Source organism: Lutjanus erythropterus, chromosome 5, assembly GCF_056507025.1.
Source record: "Lutjanus erythropterus isolate fLutEry1 chromosome 5, fLutEry1.hap2, whole genome shotgun sequence".
Taxonomy (NCBI): Eukaryota; Metazoa; Chordata; class Actinopteri; order Lutjaniformes; family Lutjanidae; genus Lutjanus; species Lutjanus erythropterus.
The window spans coordinates 22,597,351-22,620,141 of record NC_139321.1 but is presented as its reverse complement, the minus strand read 5'-3'; the positions used below and the strand labels follow the sequence as shown (position 1 = coordinate 22,620,141).

The window sequence follows — 22,791 nt, the reverse complement described above, 5'->3', positions numbered from 1 at the left end:
ATATAGTTTATGCAGATCAATTATCTGATTACTTCCTGAACAGATTTCATGATCAGCAGATGGATGTATTAGTAGTTTAGCTTTTAAAATCATGCAAAAAAAAAAATCTGCCATCAAAAAAAAATCCTTTGGTCAGTTCATTTGCTTTCACAACACTAATGAACAAACAAAGACAGATTGCTCATCGTCTGCTCGCAGGTGTGTCCTGATTCTCACCATCTCAGCCACTATGAGATGGTTCAAAAAAACCTGGACAATGTGTTTACATTTCACAATATTCTGGTTTCTATCCAAGTACTCCAGGTAGTATGGTTTCTCAAAACTGAGCTGAGGTCTAATCTAGGTTTCTGAAACCAGGACAAGCTGTTTACATGTGCAAAACATGACCAGGATACTCCAAAAACCGGATCATTACCAGGATACTAGTGTGTATGGGAATGCGCTCATCATCAGATAAAAACTTAGCTATGGTATGTATTCTTTGCCAACAAATGAAACCAGATACAAAGAGTGTGCAGCTCTGTTTAAATTAGCTCGCTGCGTTGGTGTTAATATGCATTTATTTATTTAGCTTGTCATGGTGGCTTTGTATCTATTTTACTATCCGTTTATTGACACCTCTGTAATTATTTTCACCGAAAGCAAGAAAGTGTAGCCTTCAGACTCAGAACATAGATATTCATGTGAGCTGTTTTTCCAACTGATATATAGGATGTGAACATGTTATGGTTTAAAACTGTTGATGGTCTCTGGTGCCAAAATCCACCTGACACCCTTCCTCTGAGGTTTTGCATCACCATCATAATCATAGCGCCGTCCTGGCCACACGAGCCGACTTCTCAGTCCATAAACACATTTTGTTCTAAGTGTTTGAACAAATGACCGAAGCAGCTTTTTTTTTCCTAGTGAGGACGGTCTCAATAGGACGTACTAAAAATGCTCTACAGGCACTCTTCACACTGGTTAGCACTCTGGAAAAAATCCCCAAGCAATTGGCATGTGTTAGGAGAGGATAGGAAGTGTGGAGGCAGAAGAGAGGACAACACAATCTGTCCTCCTGCGTGCTCTCTGTGGAGCTGTGAGAAAGAATTGGCAAGAAAAATTAAATTTAGCGAGGGTATTTAGCCCATTCAGCCTCTGACACTTCTCTTTGTTTTGTCAGTGTCTTTGTTCAACAGAGGAAATTAACCGTTACTGGTTAAAAAAAAAAAAATCTCATCGACCATAACCAGCGCAGGCCTTCACACACGATCACTAGCGGTTTGTGTCAGCTCGAGTCATTGTTTCACGAGAGTGAGTGATGATGTTCAACATCACAACCGTGTTGCCTCAGGGGTGGATGACAGATCAAATTAAGTCTCTGTGCCTTTGTGTCAATGCTGACAAACAGGCAAACAGCAGCGAAGGGTCTTCTGAGCGAATCAGGTTTATGTGATTATTAAAGATCTTAATTTGTTATTTAAATAAAGATTACACAAAATGTAGCAATTAACATATACAATTAACCTGCATTTATGTCAGTTTTTCCCTAATCTACTCACTTCCAAACAGTTTCTGCTTCGCGGCTTTGTAGTTTAAAATACCAAAGAGATTTTGCAGGATCCATTTGTGCCAATTTGACCTTAAAGTCAAAGGCTAAGTAAAGAGTTCAACTCTATTTGTAATACTGAATCTCTCACAGTTCTTTGCGAAAAGGACAGACAAATGTGAGAAAGACAAAAAGTGGAGGTGGAACTTTAACCCAAGTCTCTGGGAAATGATAGATTGGAAGCTTGGGACAGGAAATAAATGAGCAACAGATAGAGATGGGAGAGTGAGGAGAAAGAGTGTGGGAGCAACGTGACTGACAAAAACAGTGAAATGTTCCCCCACGCACCCGCTGATGCTGTGAAAAATAAAGGTTATTAGTGTGGTTGAGGCAAAGGTACTTTGAAACCTTTCACTCTGCCTGTTCATATAAAAAACAATATTCGCCCTGCACTCCAAATAAACAGTACACTGCAGCACTCACTTACTGTATCACCGCCAACTATAAATCAGAAAGAGAATCAGCTCTTTTCAAAGTATCAGACTGCTTTCTACTGTCTGCTGAACCTGGAGACTCTTAGCTTTTCTTGATAAATATATGTTTGAACTATTCTGATAGTTAAAGATAAGATAAGATAAGATAAATGGCTGCACCTTTCACTAAAATCAAATTATGTTACTGTCTGCTTATTTTCATATACAAATGTTTGTGCGGCATTTTTACCTTAAATTGATATTTGATAGTAGAGAGGCGGACAGTCAACATAGAGGGATTTGACATGCAGCAAAGGTCTGAAATCAGGGACATTATAATTGAGTTATGCACCTTTACCATTCAGCTACCAGGTGCTTGTGATTTAAGACAATTTATGCTTTCAGCTGTATGAAACTAAACTGGTTTATTATATTTTTCTGTCAAAATTCAAAAAAATAGGGCGGCACAGTGGTCCAGTGGTGAGCACTGACGCCTCACAGCAAGAAGGTCCTGAGTTCGATCCCCCAGCTGGTTGGGGCAGGGCCTTTCTGTGCAGAGTTTGCATGTTCTCCCCGTGTCTGCGTGGGTTCTCTCTGGGTTCTCTGGCTTCCTCCCACAGTCCAAAGACATGCATGCTGGGTTAATTGGTGACTCTAAATTGCCCATAGGTGTGAACGTGAGTGGTTGTTTGTCTATGTGTCAGTCCTGCGATGAACTGGCGACTTGTCCAGGGTGAACCCCGCCTCTCACCCAATGTCAGCTGGGATAGGCTTCAGCCCCCCGCGACCCTTCAGTAATAAGTGGTTACAGAAAATGAATGAATTCAAAAAAATAACCAACTGCTGTTCAGGTATCTCAGATGTAAATCTGCACACACACAAATTTTGATCTAATTTTTGATTCACCCCTTAAATTTTGCAAATCAGCTCTGTAATAAAATGCAGCTTTTTCCACTTGATCAGATCATTTCAATCCCTTCATTTCCGTTTTTTTTTTAAAATCCTGTTGTACAGTTGGGCTGTGTCTGAAATAACAGCAATTATTACATTTACCCTCCCCAGTCAAATGTAACACCCTGTGTGTGTGAGCTACAGCTGAAAACGACCCTGATGAAGATCTGTGTTGGTCACAATGTATTGATCACTTTACATACAGACAGGATCAGCACACTGTGTAAAATAAAAGCATTTTAATTTTGCACAAACCCTCAAGTGTGCCTTGGACTGTTTTTGAAGAGACTTTCCAGTGAACCAAAGAGCACAATGCAAGCACCTAACTGTTTAACCTGAATGAAACCGAACCTTAAATAGTATCATTGGTAAATTTGCTATTTCATATCATATGGCTGCCATGAAAAAGGTCAAATAACCTGTGATTATAGAGTGAAATAATGACAATCTTTTCTTTAAGCAGTAGTGAGTGAGCAATTTCAAACACAGTTTTGGCCACACCCTCATCCATGAAGTCAAAACAGGTGTTTTCAATCAGGCTAATGACCTGCTCCGACATGCGCAACAAAATGTGAAATTTTGCCGGAGAGCAAAAGCCATGCATGCTTCAGTTTGATTTAAATGCAGTGAACTAGACAAAAAACATCTTGCTGTCATCTTGTTGTACCTTAATGAAATCAAATAGACATGATAGAGGCACAGATGAACTGAATGAAATGACCACAGGAATATGAGAGATAACAATGTATATATGAAAATATGAGCGAGCTCTGGGGGCTCAGCAAAGTCATTACCATAACACTGTGAGGATATGACAGTACACTGTGTCTGAGAAAACCTCTATATGATTACTGTCACTTAATTTAAACAGTGAAGATCATCACTACTTTAATTAGTTCAGTTCTGCCTGTCAAATTTATTTCTCCTGATGTCAACTCACCATGACACTTCTTACCTCATCTGCCTTCCACACAGATGTGCTCGCACACGCGCACACGCACACACACACACACACACACACACACACACACACACACACACACACACACACACACTGAACATTTTCACTTCTTGATTTTCGTTTTTAAATCAAGTCATCCTGTTTCAGTCAACTTTCACACAGGAAATACAAAAAAAAAAAAAAAATCTCATCATCTTGATTGTGTTAGATCAATGTGACAGTTCATGAGGCGACTGGGAATGTTTCAAAATCAAACCAAAATATGTTTTGAAATATGTCAAAACATAAGAACAGAGGAAGCCTCATTTGAGAATTTTAGGGGGAGTTCTAAAATATTGTAATTTTCAGTGCCACTGCTATTTTTCTGCAGGCTATCATTAATATTTTCCTCTATATTTTGGTTCCTGAAATAAAAAAAAACACTTGTCAGTTTGTTTCTGATCATTTTTGTCTGATAAACACAATCTTGTCTATTTCGGCTGTAGCTGTCATGTGTTTGGGTTTAACACCGTACCGAACTTCTTCTGGCTCATCCACTCCACTCTGCATTGGTGTTTTTCTTGTTTATGGGTGGAGACTGATTGTTTTTTTCTGTTTCTTTGTTGTCCAAGGCTTAATATTCTTTGTATGAACTATAATCATGTGCACAGTACTGTCGCACTCCCCCCCAAAATATGGATCCCTGAAAGCCACGTTGCAACTCTAACACAGGAACTATGAATGTTTTCATCTGTCTTTGGAACATTATTTTCTCTAATTTGAATGCACTTTGCTCTGATTGTTGCGAGACTGACAGTAACGCAAGAGAGATCCACTTTTTTCAGTTCCAATCCGATTCATATATCTGAATTTGAATTTCCTTCTGGATGTTTATAATTTTCATTATTATTGTTATCATTATCAGTATTAGTAGTAGCAGCAGTAGTAGGAAAATTACATGAGGCTGAAACTAAACTTAAGTCTAGAAAGCTTGTGTATTTTGTGTAATGTAACTTGTGTAAGGACGTGCTTTACTTTTATTGTCGGGCGCTGTTGGATTCTGACTTGTGGTATTCACATCTGCAGCTAATAGGCTCAGAGATGGCTCCCATTTGCTCCATTTCCCATGATGCATTGATGAGAGTTTAGGTTTGCCATTTTATGTTTCAAAATGCAAATGTTACTGTTTGTTAGTGTTTGTAATGTGTTTGTCACACGTTTGTAATAGGTCTGTTCAGAACATGGTGGTTCGTGTTGGTTTATGGTGGGAACTGTTATGTTTTCGTTGGTTTATTGTTGAGTGAGGTAGATAGTGCTCTTCTTCACTCAAGCTGTATCATTTCACATTAATTTGGGATGGTAGTAAACAAAAGCATTACCCAGGTTTTAATTCACACTGCTTTGTGTAGTATTTACCATTGGTGGACAAAGTACTCAACCCCAGTACTTGAGACAAAGTGTCAATACTCCTGGTCAAATATTACTCAACTACAAGTGAAAGTTGCTCAGTCAAAATTTTACTTGAGTTAAATTACTGAGTTCTTGCTTTTAAAAATACATAAGTATTCAAAAGTACGTTTTTAAAAATATTTAAATATTCAAAAGTACAAATTACAAAGTACATTTTCTAATATCAATACATGCTGTATTGTTTTCATGATGCATTTACAGAAGCTTGTAACTCTCTGAAACCATCTAATGATGCACTGACCTGCTTGTAGAACCACTCTGCTAAACAAAGCCTATAGAAACACCTATAAAAACTAAATAACTAAATAACATCTTGAGATTTAATTTTGTCTTTATCCTGCTGTCACCATTACCACTTTTTGTTTGAATGACAGAGGGAGAGCTTGCTTGTTCTTGTTACAGAGCGCCTGGATGACGAATTTCCACTTTTACATCAGTCCCATTTGAGAGGAGCTACTGTGATTGGTTTCCTCCTGTGAGGAACACAGCATGTGACCAACTGCATTTTAGAAAAGAAAAAACAGCAACAGCTGACTTCAATGCTCAGTCGAAAAGTAACAACAACCTTCCTAGAAATGTAGTGGAGTCAAAAGTACAATATTTGTCTTTGAAATGTAGTGAAGTGAAAGTCAGAAGTTTCCCAAAAAACAAATACTCAGGTAAAGTACAGATACTCAAAAAATGTACTTAAGTACAGTACTCAAGTAAATGTACTTCACTACTATCCACCCCTGGTATTTACAAATAGTGAACATGTGGCAATCACGTGGTGTTACGCAATTCGGTTTGGAATGTGAGTCCGATACCCGATCAATGTCTTACACGAATGTCAGGCCCTGATACTGATATTGGATCAGAAATAAAATGTGTAGTATTTGTTTGTTTTCATTAGGATATTTAAACTGGCTGTTATATCTCTAAAGATACATTTACATTTTGTCCACACATCTGATATTCTGAACCTCCAGTGTTAAAGCAACATTACAACAAACAACTGCTGAGGCGTGGGAACAACAACCCTGTTTACTGTCAAAGTGACGCAGGTGTTTTGTGAACAGAGATATTTACCAGTCTGGGATGAATATCCAGCCCCAGTTTGAACCTGTGTGTAGAGGAGTGATTGCACGTACCGAACTTCTGCAATCTTTTGACTGTTACCATAGGAACACAATCTGATGCACACAGTGTTTTCCTCACCTACTGCCACATCCATCTGTTTACCATTTTGTGTTGCTGATCTAATGAGAGATTCTATCAGGTTGGGAGATGACAAATACACACACACACACACTTCACTCATCCCTGCTACCTCTGAATGCACAAACATTTGGGCCTGCTATCTCACTGATGGTCTGAGGACAGGCCGTGCTGTTGAACGAGCACAGTCACATTCATGAGGAGGAGATAGTGCCAAAGAAAAAAAAAGACTTCAATAAGAAACATGAACAGGAGGGAAGACTAAGTTTAAGCAGGAAACTTAGAGGAAAAAGTCAAAGCAAAGAGCCAGGCAGTGAAAATAAGAGTAATGTTGCATGATGACACTGTCCAAGATCTAGATTTTCTTTCTCTTCACCCAGACTCATCCACTCTGTTCACTCCCAGAGCCAAGCTCTCAGCAAACCAAACCCAAGATGATAGTTTCTACTGAGCAAAGATGGAGGGGAATTAATTAGGCAGCTGTCAAGTTGGTAAAACACTTCTCCGTTACAGCATCACTCTCTGTTCCCTGGAACTTCCCTCCATCATTCAGACATTAACTAATGAAGAAGAGTGTAAGATAAAGATAAAGCTGTCATTAATTAGCAGACACTTTCTTTTGCATTAATTGTGCCTGATGAACCTCGGGATTCTTATAAATGCTTCCTAATCAGCGCGTGATTATAAAAGACCTGAGAGGGAAGAAGATGTTTGTGTGCATTGTACGTTTTATATGAGGAGTATAAGCATATCGAAATATTCAATACTCCAACTAGACTGAAAGACAGACAGACAGACAGACAGACAGACAGACAGACAGACAGACAGACAGACAGACAGACAGACAGATAGATAGATAGATAGATAGATAGATAGATAGATAGATAGATAGATAGATAGATAGATAGATAGACTCACAACAAACTCACAGAAACACACACACACAAAGTAAAACCATCCCACTGCTCCCCCATCTGGGAGAGAGGAAGTCTGTAACGATAACAATCCATCCTTTTCTGTGCTGCTTTCCTTTAGATTGCATTTCTCCTCCAGAATCTCTCCATCCATCTACTGAAATCCCATTTTCATGACAAACAATAAGACACACACACTCACTCTGTCACAGCTCCCTGTAGCTGTCAGAAAGAAAACTGGTGTGTGTGCGTGTGTTTGTGTGCGCATGTGTGTGTGTAGGAGGGGAGGGAGGCAGATGGGGATGGAGGGGAAGAAAATAACATGAGTAAGGGGAGAGGTGACAGGAAAGGAATGGAAACACCGTGAATCACCGGAGAATTTGAGGGATTACCTGTGAAAGGGTTTTTATGTGTGTGTGTGTGGTGTAGTCACAGCAGTGTGTTTGTGAGGTATCCACCTGAACCTGAAAAGGCCTAAAATACAGATAACCTTCTCCCTGTCTGTGCATTCATCCCTTTGTCTAGCTATACCTCCTTCCCTCCTCTATCTAACCAACATATATATACATCCATATTGTACGGGCACATAGATGGTCAAAAATCAGGTTTGAGTAGCTTATTCTGTATATTTAGTGACTCACAAGCTCCCAGCAGATGACATGAACAGAGAGACAAAGATGACTTATTATGTAACACCCGAAATGACAAGTAATATGACCTAAATCCAAAGATGCTGTTGTGTGTGCAGCCAGAGAAATGGATAGCTGAAAAGCTAGCTATCCATCTAAACAGAACATTATGTATTAGTTTATTTAAATGAACACAGAGTGTCAGTACTCACCAGCCTTTTCAGTCTTATGCGGTGATTTGCTGAGCTCTTGACCAGGCAAACACGGACACAGGCCATCACATTTGATCGAGATGGTCTTCCCAGACAGGCAGCTCTGAAAGTCCAACTTACACTGTAAAAAAAAAAGAAACATGGGTTATGAAGGCTCTGTTTCACAGTCTGACAGGAGAAAGGAGCACTCAACTGACTTTACACATGAAGACCAGTATACTCTTTATGAGGAGTACTTGGCCTGTAAAAACAGTTGTATAATATCTTCTCTAGGTCTGCAGGTGCTCTCTTCTGTTTCTGCAAAAAAAAACTCCATATTATATCATCAAGGTTACCAAAGCTTGGGTTTGGAGCCTACAGATTAGGGCTGGGAGAATAGCTGAAAAAATTGCAGAATAAAAAATTTCATTTCAGTCGTATTGGTAATTACTGATAATTTCACTGACCTATTTTTTAATAAAGACCACAAAAAGTTGAATTAAACCACTTTATTATCATTTTAACCACCTTACTTTGTGCTATGAGTGATACACAGACAGACAGTTATTTAACTGGTGTGTGCTCCTGTTAAAAATTTACAGGGCAAAAAGTGGAGTATAGGAAAACTTCATTTGAGTAAAAAAAGACAATGTTTCAGCCCCACATGTTACTCACCCAGTATTCATTCTACATGGTTTGATTGGTGGTCTATATAAAGGCCAATCAGAAGGGCAGATCAGATGATGAATCATCAGGGTCCAAAATCAACTCCCACCACAAATGCAGCTTTTCCATTTGGTGAGTAAATCTTGAAAGGCTATCCAGCACAATGAGGGAAAAATGTTTACACCAAAATAGAATGGAATACAAAACTATGCTTTGTCATGATATAGGCGCCGGCAGGGACTTTGTGGTGCATTCAAATGCAGTTCTTGAATGGCCATGAAGATTTTTAAATAGGAAAGTTTCTATTTTTATTTTCCTTTGCTGAAATATACAGTCCTACTGTACATCTGTTATTATTTGTAATGTTTTGATGCTAAAATCTAAACAATATCCCATTCAAATTATAATTAATAGAATTTATAAATTATATTTTGTAAAAATGTGTCAAATTGTTATCAGGAAACTCATGAGCAATATATCGTAGCCATGCACACCCAAATACCATTTAATGGCAGATGCTGAAGGAGGAAGGAAAGGAATGAATTCTGGGCACATAATTGACAGGATGTATCAGTATGTTACTCCATGTATGGCATTACAACCAAACAAAAACTTTGCATATTGAACTTTCTTTGTTGAGCTGATTAAGGGAAAGATTTGCTGAGCCAGGACTGGTCATTTATCTTCGATGAACAGATGTGTCCATTAGGCAGCCATGTAGACACACCATTAGACACAGAGATGCCCAGTGACATTCTATTATTCACTGCAGTACAAACCTAATGCAATGCAAAAAAAAAGCAAGATGGACTACTTCAGAATGTAATTTAACTGTATAAATCTCATCTCAGGTAAGTGAGGGGTAAGAAATTGTTTGGACTAGTTGGGGGAAAAAAATCCAATTACGAGATCCTTCCACGAGGAATAATGAAAACTGAAATGAGTTATGTAAATTGTGTTTGCGAGATGATGACGACGTTTTGTCGGGGCGAGACCATGACGGTGCATAAACATCTATACACACATCATGCCATGCACAGGCTTAGCTTTATCCTGCCGGCACTTTCATTCCCCACGTTCTAATTCAAATCCATCATTTCCTCCCTGTCACCTCTTTGATAATGCTGCTAATGTTGCTTAATGAAATTTGTTGACAAAGGAACAGCGCTCTGTCCCGTTCTCCACATATTGAATTAGCTGTCTAGGGAGGGAGACAGAGAGAGAGACAGAGAGAGGAGGAGAGAGAAAGCCCAGGAAATGGATGACCTCCCCCAGTCACTGTCAGCACACTGAGAGGCCCCATGAATCTTTATGTTTGTCTCTCTCCAGGGGTTAATGTGGTTTTGATGAAACAGTGTTTTAACACCTGACTTGGTGGAGTAAAAATAGAGGAGAGGCAAGGAGAGAAGACTACAGGAGAGCAGGTTTGCCGCGGTGTAGGTGATACCGATGTTACACAGGGTTTGAACTTATACCAATTACATTAGCAGCCCAGTGACCCCATCATCTCAGCGTGTTATTAATGTTTAGTCAGGCGACGGATGCTAGTTATAAGTTAAAAGGACTTTTCATACTGCACTTAGCTCTGGGCTAAGAAAGCTTTCACACTGGCACAATCCTTACAACAAGTGGACTAACCCCAACTTTAGCCAATGTCTTCCTGGCCCTGCTCCAGAGCAGGGCTGGACCTGAGTTTGCGGGGTTTTCCTATTGATATAGATGTATTATAATTAACTAAATACAGCACGCAAATATGGTGCCCATTCAGTCCAATGACAGTTGTATGAGCTTAAATTTCTTTTTTAAAACTGCATTTTTTCTGTTCTAGTTAAGTTTTACAAATATGAAACCTGAATGGATGAAAAATTCAACGTAGAAAGAATCACAATGGATCTTGTTTGCAGTTCAAGGTGTCCTGTCAACAGTGTCACAGGCTCCTTATAATGATGGCCTATGGGGGAAAAAGCTTTTTGGGCTGGTGGGGGACTTTTTGCTGCAATACTGTGAGTGGGCACTAGGGAGAACTGTGAAACACGGCTAAAATATGGAAGGAGTAGTTAGTCTTCTGTTATCCAAACTTAAGTTTTTTCACTAATGACTGTAGATTTTATTTGTTTCAAGATATTTCGAGTTTGAAAAATAAATTATACTTCATAATTAGTCGACAGCATCCTGTTTGATGTCATTTCAAATGATAACATAATCGTAAATTTACACATAAAACCTCTCATCATAAATTATTGCCTACTGTCAGGTGTACTGGCTGTATATCCACACATGCAGGTTTATGAAGTCACTGTCCATTAGAACATCCTCACTTATTCTGTCCTCTGTCTCAATGATGGAAACTTCCCCTTGACCCTCTCCTCCCATTGCAGTCATTGATCATCCCTGGCTGTGGTGAGGCGTTTTTGTCTTCTTCTTTGAAGCCATTTTCACATTGAGCCATTTCTTCTTTATTTCAGTGACAGCCTGACCCTAAAGTAACATGGTGTTAAAGCACTCGGTTTTCTTGTTTCTTTGCTTTAGGTCCCCTAATTTGACTGCTGACAAAGTAAAATGATTTGGATCTCTGAAAGCAGGACATCAATCTCTGAACTCTTTACACTTTACTCTTGCCATTTTCATGAATGAACATGTCGTGACAAATGGGGCAGGAAGTGTGGCCTTATATGGTTTTATTTTGGTGTTAATTATGCTCATTTACAAGTCTTATGCAGTGCACTCGAATATGCAGAGGCAAATGATTTACACAGTAATCTGAAGTTACAAGTGATTGCTGATTCTGACATAGCATGTTTGCACGTGCCCTTCCTATGAAAAAAGTACAAGAAATTTCAGATAAGAGTCTGAAAATGTTCTTGCATGAGACCCACCGTGTGTGAAAGGGGGCTTAGTTATCCCAGGGTTAACTCCTAACCCAGGGTTAAGAATATGCAGTGTCTCACTCTGCTTCATAGAGCAGCAGAGTTGCAGCACGGCATAGCAAGAGTCAGATCTCAAATGTAACACTATAGACCATGGTGAAGTTAGTTTGGAGTTAGTTTGAAGTTGAATATCGGCCAGCCAATCACTCTGATAGAAGTGGAATATCTAACTTAAACCTAACTTCAAACTAAGCTAATATTACAACTGGCGTGTACATAATGTCAGCGTTACATTACAACTCCTCTGTGGACATCAGCTACAGTTGTTGCAGTCATGGGGATTTTTGATAAACCAGCAACTCAAAATCAACCTTCTAAGGATCTGTTAGTCTAGTGCCAGTGTAACTGATAACAGTGGTGTTGTCATAGGCTTATTAATGGGTGGGAAAATTTCCTCACTGTGGCATCTCTAGAGGAGAGGCAAGGAGAGAAGAGGAGACGAGGTGAGGTGAGGAAAGAAGAGAACAGGAAAGAAGAGGAGAGAAAGGATGATTTAAGAGGAGGGAAGTAATGGACTTAACTTAGTGGGCTGGAGCCTCTCAGGAGATAAGAGCACTGTCCTCTTAATAGGATATCGAGTGTGTGTGAGTGTGTGTGTGGTTACGATGAGGGAGGCATGTAATGTAATAATAAAACATGAATAAGCTTGAGACCAGCAGCTCACTGGTGAGCATAGTTTAAGTTGGGCCACAGGGACCCATCACTCCACCGGCTAACTGAACCCCTCCAACTAAATTACCGCAGAGAGCAGAGGGACTTCCCAGCAGCCCTCCCCGCCTTCCTTTTGTTCTCCCTTTTGTTTCTCCTTCAGCACTTCTCCTCCTCAGCCAGCACAGCTTCAGGCAGGTAGGTCATTAGGAAAGCCTATGTCCTGACTCTTGAATACTTGAGGAGGTGAAGCTCCCAATCTCAGGTTGTTTCATACCACTGAGTTGGACATTTAACCCTGCGTTTAAATTGAAGGCAACATGATCATCAAATGTCTGGAAGTCAATTCATTTCCTGCAGAGCTGAAAAAAAAAAAAAAAAACACGACTGAGAGTGGATAGACAAAAAGCTTCCCAGTGAAAAAAAAACATGACCACAGTCGAACTTCTGCTCTCACGGGTTTGATTTTATTGATTTTGTCTCCGCAGGCACTACTATATCTTTAAGGAAGATCCCTGACTGAAAAGCTGCAATAATAAATAATTCTGAGCAAGTGACAATAGTATGCACATGTCCTGAAAGCTCATATCTCGCACGACTTTGCGGAAACTGCTGTCACAAACACTTTGATTCAACTGTGCAAGACACTCAAAAGATGTTCTATATTGTTCATTTGTATGATGTTGCTGTATATTGGATTGTGCTTTACCCCTGGCAACCAAAAGATAAATAAATAATATGACTGTGGATGTCAATAACAATGCATAGTCTGTGTACCAAGGACAGACCCACAGTGCTGCACTTCTTCATGTCTTTTTCAGCCGCCTGATTTCGCTCTTTCACTCCACAGTCTGCCGTTCCTCTGCTCATTTCCACCCTGAATAATCACAAAGGTTAAGCGTTGCCTTTCTTTTTTCCTCTGTGATGACATGACATTGTGAGGTTGTAGCTGTGCGCACAATTAAATGTAGCTGAGAATGTAGTCCTGCTTAGCCAGATCCATCTCCACAACGCAGGCTCAACGCTGGAGAACGGTCTGGCTCCACACAATGCTATTCTTCTCTAAGGGAAAAAACACACTCTTGATGTTTTGCATTTCTTTAAACTGATCACACTGATCACAGTCGTCTTGGGTAGCGCAGCGATGGTGGACCTTTAAATGTAGCATCAGGGAGGGGGGTTAACTTGTTTTGGTGGAAATGGCTAAATTGTGACAGACAAAAACCTAACAGCTACTAACCTTTTCACGTTTTCACCGTACCGTTACTATCTGTGCTTCAAACTAAACCATAATATAAATTGTAGCTCCTAAATGAGATTATGAGAATAGGTCAGTGGCTGGAAATGGAGGTGCAGTCAGATGAGATGATGGAGGTTGGAGAGCTTTTCCAAATCATCCAGAGATTATTTTTTTTGCTGCTGGAAAGACCTCTGATTGCTGACCCTGTTCTCAGTAATTTGCAGAGGAAGTACTGCTGAAATCAACACAGTGGATGAGGACAGGATCAATACAGAGATGGTGAAATAGCAGCAGGAGACAGACAGGGAAGCAGGGAAGTGAAAACGTGACAGATGAGGATAATTAAAATATCATCTATCAAGAAAAAGACAGACATTTTCAAATATTTACACCATAAGTTTTATAACTGTGTGACTTTTCAAGTGTTGTTGTACATCTTGAAGTAATCCTGTCCTTGCTTTTATGGTAGGAAACAAACTGAATTATTGATTAAAAAAACATAATGTTAACTGATAAATTCAGAAAAAACACACACTTTCAAGTCAGAGAAAAGAGTGTTAAACTTAAGGAGCGATAAATGCAAAACGGACATCTTACCTTGGAGGAGTAGGTGTGTCCATCAGATCCACACACAGGAGTTGACTGGAGCGCTGAGCAGAGCTTACATTTCCCATGAGCACCTGCTTCAAGCCTGTGCTTGTGGCCTGCACTTCCTTTCCTGGGTTTCACACTGAGAGAGACAGAAAGAAGAGGATCAACAATACTTAATTTTAAGAGTCATAAATCTGAATTTTGACTCAGTTAAACAAAGACAGGGTCTCCTTACTGTAAAAAAGAAGTTGAGAAACTCATAAGTTCAAAAATGTTAAGTTCTGAATCAAACTCAAACCCTGAAGTTTTGAAATAAAGTAAAAAAAAAACCCAAAAAACTTTCCTACCTATAATTTTTTGTTGAGATGATTTACTTTTCATCTTTAAAAAAAAATCTTCGCATTTTAGAAACAACAAAAATGTTTTTTCAAGAACTGTTTATTCATTAAAAGTGAAGTGAAAAGTGATTGGTAATTTAATAATTTCCATCGCAACCATTTAATTTTTAAGCACCCAAATAATGACAAATCAAGCTGACTGAAACAAGTTGTGAACAATTTCACAAGCACAGAATTTTTGGGTTTCTGAAACTCAAAGACTCAAGTTTATCTAAAGAAGAAAACTAAATTATCACAACAAATGATTATAGGTTGACAAAACTTGTTTAACTTATTTTAGAATATAAGAGTTTGACTTAAAAGTCAAAACTTTGGTGAAGCCTCTGCCTTGAAAATATGGGTTTTCTCAACTTTTTACTTTACATACATGAAAATACAAAACAAATAATATTATCTACAGTGCTTGATGCCAAAACCTTTCTGTATGTATATGCAGCACTTTCACTGTCATTACTCTCATAAATTATGCATGACAGAAGATTGAAGTGCAATAATAACTGTCCAGGCAGGAAGATTATCCAAACTAGCAGAATCAGTTTTCCACTGAGCAGAAAGTGTCTCTGGTTGTCAGGGTCAGCTGAAGCAGAGTGAATCCTGATTGGTCCGCTGAGGCCTTTTCGATAACGAGTGTAATTATGTTTGATTGAAATCTCGCAGCAATTTTCTATCTAAGTGCTCTCACTGAACACCCTGCTGCCTCCTGATCTGTAGAGCACAGATGGAATTAGAGTGAGAAAGACTCTTTACATGTAAACTAATGTGATGACAACAAATGATGCAAAGTGAACATCGACTACTGAAGTGACCAGGTGGATATTCATACATCTATCACACCTACACTCGAAAATCTAAATCTAAAAATGTCTCACTTACTGCTAGCATGTTTATTTATTCACGACGATTTCAATCTGCTAATTGGTGAATGAAACACTGAGTAAACACACGCACACACTTTCCTAAATTACCAACAGGGGACTGATTGTAGACCAACCAAGTGTGGACTACTGTTTCTGGTCCTTTAGAGAAAACAAAAATGCAACAGAGATTTTTCTTTTACAGTATTTTTTCATAATTACAAATGCAAGCGTATTAATTTAGCACTAGTAACTAGTAACCCTGACCGATGTCTGCTTATCAAAGCGACTGCAATGAAAGCGATTGTGGTGAATACAAACTGAACTGATGTCTTTCAAAAAAGGATAATTTAACTGTAATGTTTTCAACATTTAAATGGCTCCCTGTGACACCCACATTCTGAAAATTATCCAGCCACTACCCCTGACCTGTAAATCATAAGTTAAATAACTGCATGCACTTCCATCTTACTTCTATCTTTAAACCAACCAGGTACACACTGCCAACAAGCTATTATATTAAAAAGACATTTTCTTCTATAATACAACACTCAAATTAACCAGACAAGTATAGTATGTACCTGGTGCTGCATGCACAAAGATATTTATTTAGCTATTTAGCAGCATAAACTGCAGCCAGACCCGAATGTGAAAACCAGGTACACTAAAATAAATCAAGCAAGGACACAACTGGGAGCTCATAATCGTTTGGTCGGTTTGCTTGGTTTCAGAGATATTTCAGGCTGACCATGGACCAGTCTCTTTGCTGGCTTGCGATTGGTCACAGCAGCATGACACTGTGTAGAGTTTCTTCAAAAGATGACTGTTTCAATTTTCCATCACAGGCTGCTGTGTGTTTTTTCAGCATCCCCTGCAGCTGTCACTGTTGCAGACTGAACACACTTCCTCCATTCAAAATGATTTGTCAGAACAGCTGACTTCTGTCTGAACGTGGCTTTAGACCTGACTAAAGGCCAGACTGCAGATAGACATCCAAATTAATTTGTTGCACAAAGCTGTTCAGGTTTAGTTCTTGACAAAGCTGAGTAAGACTAACTTGTCACTGTTCAATGGCTGTCACTGGTTGTTACCATGGAAACATCGTTCTTGTCATCTGAGTTGACCTGAGGTGTAGGATGGCTAACTTTTAAGGTTTGAAATAGGTCAGTCTTTATTTTTTGGAAACTGTTAATTAGACTAATTTTAGAGCCAAATTAAGACTAAAATATCTTTTAGCCCCTGAATTAACCTTGTTTCCACTGCTGGTAGAGCTCAGCTTGACTTGACTTGACTCGACTCACTTTTGGTACCAGGTACTTTCCTTGATTTTGTTTTTCAATGTAGATAATCCCCCCCTCAACGAAGCCATTTTGTTTGTTGATCATCATAGTGACGGCACGTGAAACCACTTTGACAGCATCTTTAATGCGACACAGACGCACAAACACAGGAACAATGGAGGATATCGAAGGGATGAGGTTATTGATTGTTTGTCACAGCAAGGAGACAAACTTTGTTTCAGAAAAGGCTGAAAGCATCAAGACAAAAGAGTCTGAGACTTTGAGAAAAAGAAAGATTCAAAGCACGTCAAGTTGAGCTGAGCTGTGCCATGCAGTTCAAATGAGGCATTAGCCCCACAAGCTAGAACGTTAGACCAAAGTCAAATAGATTATAACATCACGTTAAGTAAGAGTTCAACATTCAGTCCCTTGGTGGACATCTACACTCTGTAAAACCAGGCAGCGTGTCAACTGCTTTCTTGGTTCTTTAGAAGTGTCACAGTCACCAATAGAGCCACAGTCATTACCGCGGCAGATTAGATATGCACACTGCTCTGATAAATAAAACAGTGCTGGCAGATAAGGTAAGATGAACGCACGATTAAGCCTGTAGGCTGATGTTTGAGATTTTCCCCTCGTCTACCTAATCCAATGCTTCTCCTCCTCTCCTTTCAAGTACTCTTTGCATAAACGCAGTAAAGCATGAGTGCGTGCTGAAGTTAGTAGCGTGATTTGAAGGGCGGGATTTGCATGGCCAGGGAAATTAGTGCATGCATGACAAATATTCACTGAGAGAGAGAGTGGAAAGATGATCTATAGACATATTAATCTCAAACAGAAACAAGAAAGTGATCTCTCTCTCTTTCTCTCTTCCTCATTACACCACTGTACTTAAACCCCCTGCTGAGAGTTTCCATGTTGCACTAATCTAGAAAGGCTCTGATTTGATGGAACTGCAGCCTCCTCACAGCAGGAGAGAGGTGTGCGCAAATTAACACTGCAAGCCTCCATAATGCTATTTGAATTATAGCCTACTGCTAATGTAGCTGTTCAAGCCTGCAGCCAAACATAAATGCCCAGTAAGAGAAGCCAAGACGTATAACCACATCAATTTCGACAAGAAGTGGAAGAAGTTAATGCTGGGACTTTTGTGTTGACCGCGTCTTAGAAGAGAGCAAAATGTATTTGCCTGAGGATTTTAGTCAATACAACAGTAATACCACACTGTGTACTGAGCATCTTCCGCAGTGAATTACAATGATGAATCATCTCCTAGACATGCTGCAACACAGTGTACATTAAATGCATTTCTCAACACCTGTTTGCAAATGTCTTGAGAGCAACAACAAAGTTTGGATTTGCCCTCTAAGAGGACACTGGATCCGTGTTATGCTAATTACTGCGACTAATTTAACTCGTAGATAAAATAATATCATGGTCCAAAGCTTCAGTGAGTGATGCTGTTTGGGAAATGCAGATTTCAGGTGAATAGCTTGACATATTAAGCAGCAAATAGGACGTGTAATTAATGTGATACAAAGAAAAGTGTGAAAACCAAGTATCTTAGAAACTAATGACTTGAGGAAATCAATTAAACCCAAAACAGACAAAACACATTCAGATGTCTTTTGGGGGGGAAATGCTTCTTGAACTGAAAAATTGAAAAACCTTAAAATTGGCAACGTAACAAGGTTGAAAACGCAAACAAATTGGGTGCTGACAGAGTCCAAAGAGCAAAGAGATAGTTTTATTGAAATAAATTGGTAATGAGAATATGTGTCTGTACGTCTGTCACTGAAACAAGAGTGGATTCCTACGCTCTGTTAACACAGAAAACACACTATACAGTATTACTGCACGGTTTTGTTGGGTGTAATTTGTCTAACCTGCCCTGTTTTAGCATGCTGAAATTCCACTTTGCATAGCAATTCTGAGTTATAGGTGTGTACTTCAACTTATTAATCATTCCATATTCAGGACATTTCTTTTGTAGACATCACCAATTCTGAATAAACCTTAATGCTGTGGTTTGGGATCTCTTTAAATGTTCAAACAACATGCTAAATATGTATATATATATATATATATATATATATATATATATATATATATATATATATATATATGTATATATATATATATATATATATATATATATATATATATATATATATATATATATATATATATATGTATATAGAACGTGTCACATTAATTCTGTTTGTGGTCTCAGAGACCTCATTTGTAAAACACGCTTAAATACTATGGATTCTCACACAGTGTGCTCTGTACCTGTGATGGGTGCAGACAGTACTTCTCACACAGCGCTGCCACACCCACATGAAGTAAATAAAGTAAATTGATCAGTGGTAATCAGAAAAATCTGCAAGCTCATGTTTCATTTGCTCTGGCAGATACATCTGGCCGTCCTCCCAGTCAGACAGATTTCCATCTGTCTTGGATCTCGTCAATCACAACCATTTATCTGTTATGGACTGATTTTGATACGATGACTGTACAGAGGAACATGATCTTATTGGCCTTGTAGGCATTTTCATAAACAACCAAGATGGCTGCCTTTGATGTGCAACTATCAGCATTAAATGGAATACAGTATTGGATAGAATATTTCCTCTGAAAGAACAAACAGCTACATTAAAAGCTTTTGTTGATAAGAATGATGTGTTTGCTGTAAGTCCGACAGGATTTCAGAAGATTAATCTAACGACTGCAGTAGCTCTGTCCAATTGCGTCCAGAGATATGGTCTGCGCCCATTCATAAGTCTCCTTGGAAATTGAAAGTGAACTGAGAGATTCCAGACTAATTTGCATTTGGACTGTTTTATTACACTGCATTAGTTACAGGTAGGTGTACCTAATAACCTCTCAACTGAGTATATACATATGTATGTGTATCACTTTTTACCAAAGTGCTTTACACTTTGCTTCTCATTCACATTCACAGACTGATGGCAACAAGCAACCATGCAATGCACTGTCTTGATCATCAGTAGCAATATGGGGTTTAGTGTTTTGCCCAAGGACACTTCGACATGTGAACAGGAGGAACTATGGATTGAATCATTAACCCTTGTTACTACTGAGCCACAACCGACACCTAAATAAAGCCAAAGTTAACAAATAAAATGTGGCATTATTGGTCCTTACCTGTGAGTTGGCTGCTTGCGATTGGTGCAGACGGCTGTTTGGTAGTCATGGCTGACGCACACCTTGTGAGGAGGGCAGCGCACCTTCAGACAGGGGTCCTTAGTGGCATCTGGACCTACGGGGAGAGATCGGGGTTAAACTTCAACTCTGAAAAGCAAAAATAAGTTAGCGGGAACATGCAAAGCAGGAGAATCAGCACACTGTAGTGCTGAAGTTGAAAGTTGATGCAGCAAAACATCAAGCTGTTCTTTTGGTTTTCCAGCTGGCAGATTCTCACGTTCAACTAACTGAAGCAGGCAGAAAAATAATGAGTTGGAGAAAAAAGACAGAAAAGAAGAATGGTAAAAGGTATGAAGTAAACGTTGAGTTTTCCGCAGTGTGAGCTGCTTAATGAGGACTATTCTCTGCGAGCGTCGACCCCATCTTCTTCCAAATCAATCTCTACAGTGACATTATCGCCGTGGCAGCCAGGCACAGCTGGCTGGTGTCCAGGGTGACAAAAGATCAAAGCAGCTCATTGACTCTGAGCATTGTGTCATTTCACACTAGGCTAACAGCACAAACCCACTTTCATTTGACAGACAGAAGTGAAGAGAAAAAACAGGAGGTGGAGGAGGTGAAAAAGACACAAGTGGCAGTAAAAGAAAAGGACAAGAGCTTTTTCACTAGCAGGGACCACACTGCAATAACGTGAGTTTAATGGTTTAATGAAATCAGGGAATCGCTGGATGTTGAGGATGGATGAATGGATGTGAGGAACAGGATGAACATTTAAGTCCATCTGGGATAGATATATTGAAGGAGGACTCTCAGTGTGGGGGATCAATCTCAGGAGTTTAGTTCCAGAGCCAATTATGGGCCCCTAAAAGAGTCAACAGATTTGAATGGAGCTTAGGTAAACATGGGCTTGATGGAGATCATTAAGATTGCTACAAATGTGCCTGAGATGACCAGAGACTGCAGACTAGAATGGTTTGATCTGACATGCCCAGTCTGGCTGCTGTGGGAGCTGCACAAATACAAAAAGAATAGCTGGAGTAATGTTGAAGAAATGCCAGAAATACAGAGGACTTTGTGAAAATGCTTGTGGAAAAACAGAGAGTTCAGGGGCACAGGGGTTGTTTAGTTGAATATGTTAGTTAGTCTAGTCTGTCTGACTCATTGATCCTTTATCTGACTGAAGTTTGTGCAAGTTAGACCCATAGTTGGCCCCAGCAACGGCTCTGGTCAGCTGACTTCCCAGATGGACTGTTACACAGACCCATCTGGGAAGTCGTCCTTAGACATTGTTTGGAAAAGGGCAGGCCCTTTCAAAAAACACTCGGCAGGTTATCGCTTGACCCATATGTCAGTTGGAAGAAGAGCAAAACATCTTTTCCATCAAGAAAAGTCTTCAGTGCCGTTCTTTGTTCTTCTTTCAATGAAGAAATACTCTCATGATACAACTGATTCTAATATAAGTGATGCTATCACAGTAACCTCTTCAGGAGCTGCCACTGTTTGTTTGAGACGAGACGCTTCTCGCTGTCATCACACCTAAAACCACGCCCATAGCTGGCAGTAGTCATTCCTCTGACATTGATTGAAACGGATAACCTGAAGGATGGCAAGATGGATTATCATGTGATCTTGTGAATCCAGCTGCAAGCTAACTGTGTCACATATGAATAAATACATGGTGCTGTCCATGGTGCTGAAGCAGCAGATGGATTTGTAATTGCAGTTTTTTCTCTCAGTCCCACCCTTCTGTCAGTTTCATCTTTGATCTATAATGTTCTCTAAACTATGTAGCAACAGGGTAATATTAATCCTCCCTGCAAGAAAATTAACAAACATCCTGCTGGTTCTACTGATTTCTCAAAATTGCAGGCACTAAGGTCAAAGTGCTGATGTGCCTGGCTGGGTCATAAAAAATAACATTCTGATTCCATGTGGGATATAGTATAGGTCTCCCCATTAAGAGAGAAGCTGTGTGCGCATTTACACATGAGCCACAGCAGCGTGAATTAATTATTTATATATTATGACACACCAACAGGGTTGGTCAAGATCTAACCTTAAGTAATGTCCTGAAAAATCCAGAGCTCCATCAGAGTTGTCTAAAAACGGTTTATAACTACAATGTTTATGTATTTCTTGCTGCAGTGACATAACTACATGCAAGGAAATGTTTAAAAGCAATGAAACCAGCTTCTCTGATCATTAAAGAAAACAATGACACATCAATACAACTCACAATAAAAAAAATACACGGAAAGCACACACTGATCACCATAATGTAAAAGGTAATATAGTGTGCAGGGACTGGTAAGATCGCAGGTATAGGTCAGAGAAAATTTGTTCTGGTGGCTGGCAGGTGGACTATTGTGTACATAACAGTTGTGTGTGCTCTTCACCTTTACTTGTTTTCTGTGTTCTTAGCTGTTATGACAAGTTTATTCTGCTCTTGTGCAGATATACTGACAGTAATGAAAAAACAGAATCAAATTCATTGTATGTGTAAACATACTTTGTCAATAACGTCAATTCTGATTCTGATTAAAGACTGTGGTGGAGACAAACCACAATCCAGGCCTTTAATTTTGAGGTTAGGTTGTGGATATGAAGATGGCTGATGTGAGGAGGAGGGAGCACTGTGGTGCAATGCCAGAAACTGTGCGTGAGGGAGGCGGTGGATGAGGTGAGGGTTGAAACTCTTGCAGCTATGCCTTTGGCAACAGTGATTC

General features: G+C 39.4%; 1 protein-coding gene across 3 annotated transcripts in view; it reads right to left on the bottom strand.

Moving 5' to 3' along the window:
* The window catches only part of spock1 (SPARC (osteonectin), cwcv and kazal like domains proteoglycan 1), a 151,502-nt gene that overhangs the window by 18,953 nt on the left and 109,758 nt on the right, over nucleotides 1-22,791 (bottom strand). For all 3 annotated transcript variants that reach the window (XM_084719226.1, XM_084719228.1, XM_084719227.1), the window contains 3 exons: nucleotides 20,066-20,180; nucleotides 14,372-14,504; nucleotides 8,315-8,435 (listed from right to left, as the gene is read on the bottom strand). In XM_084719226.1, coding sequence (XP_084575352.1) covers nucleotides 8,315-8,435; nucleotides 14,372-14,504; nucleotides 20,066-20,180 — 369 coding nt within the window. The remainder of the gene's footprint in view (nucleotides 1-8,314; nucleotides 8,436-14,371; nucleotides 14,505-20,065; nucleotides 20,181-22,791) is intronic.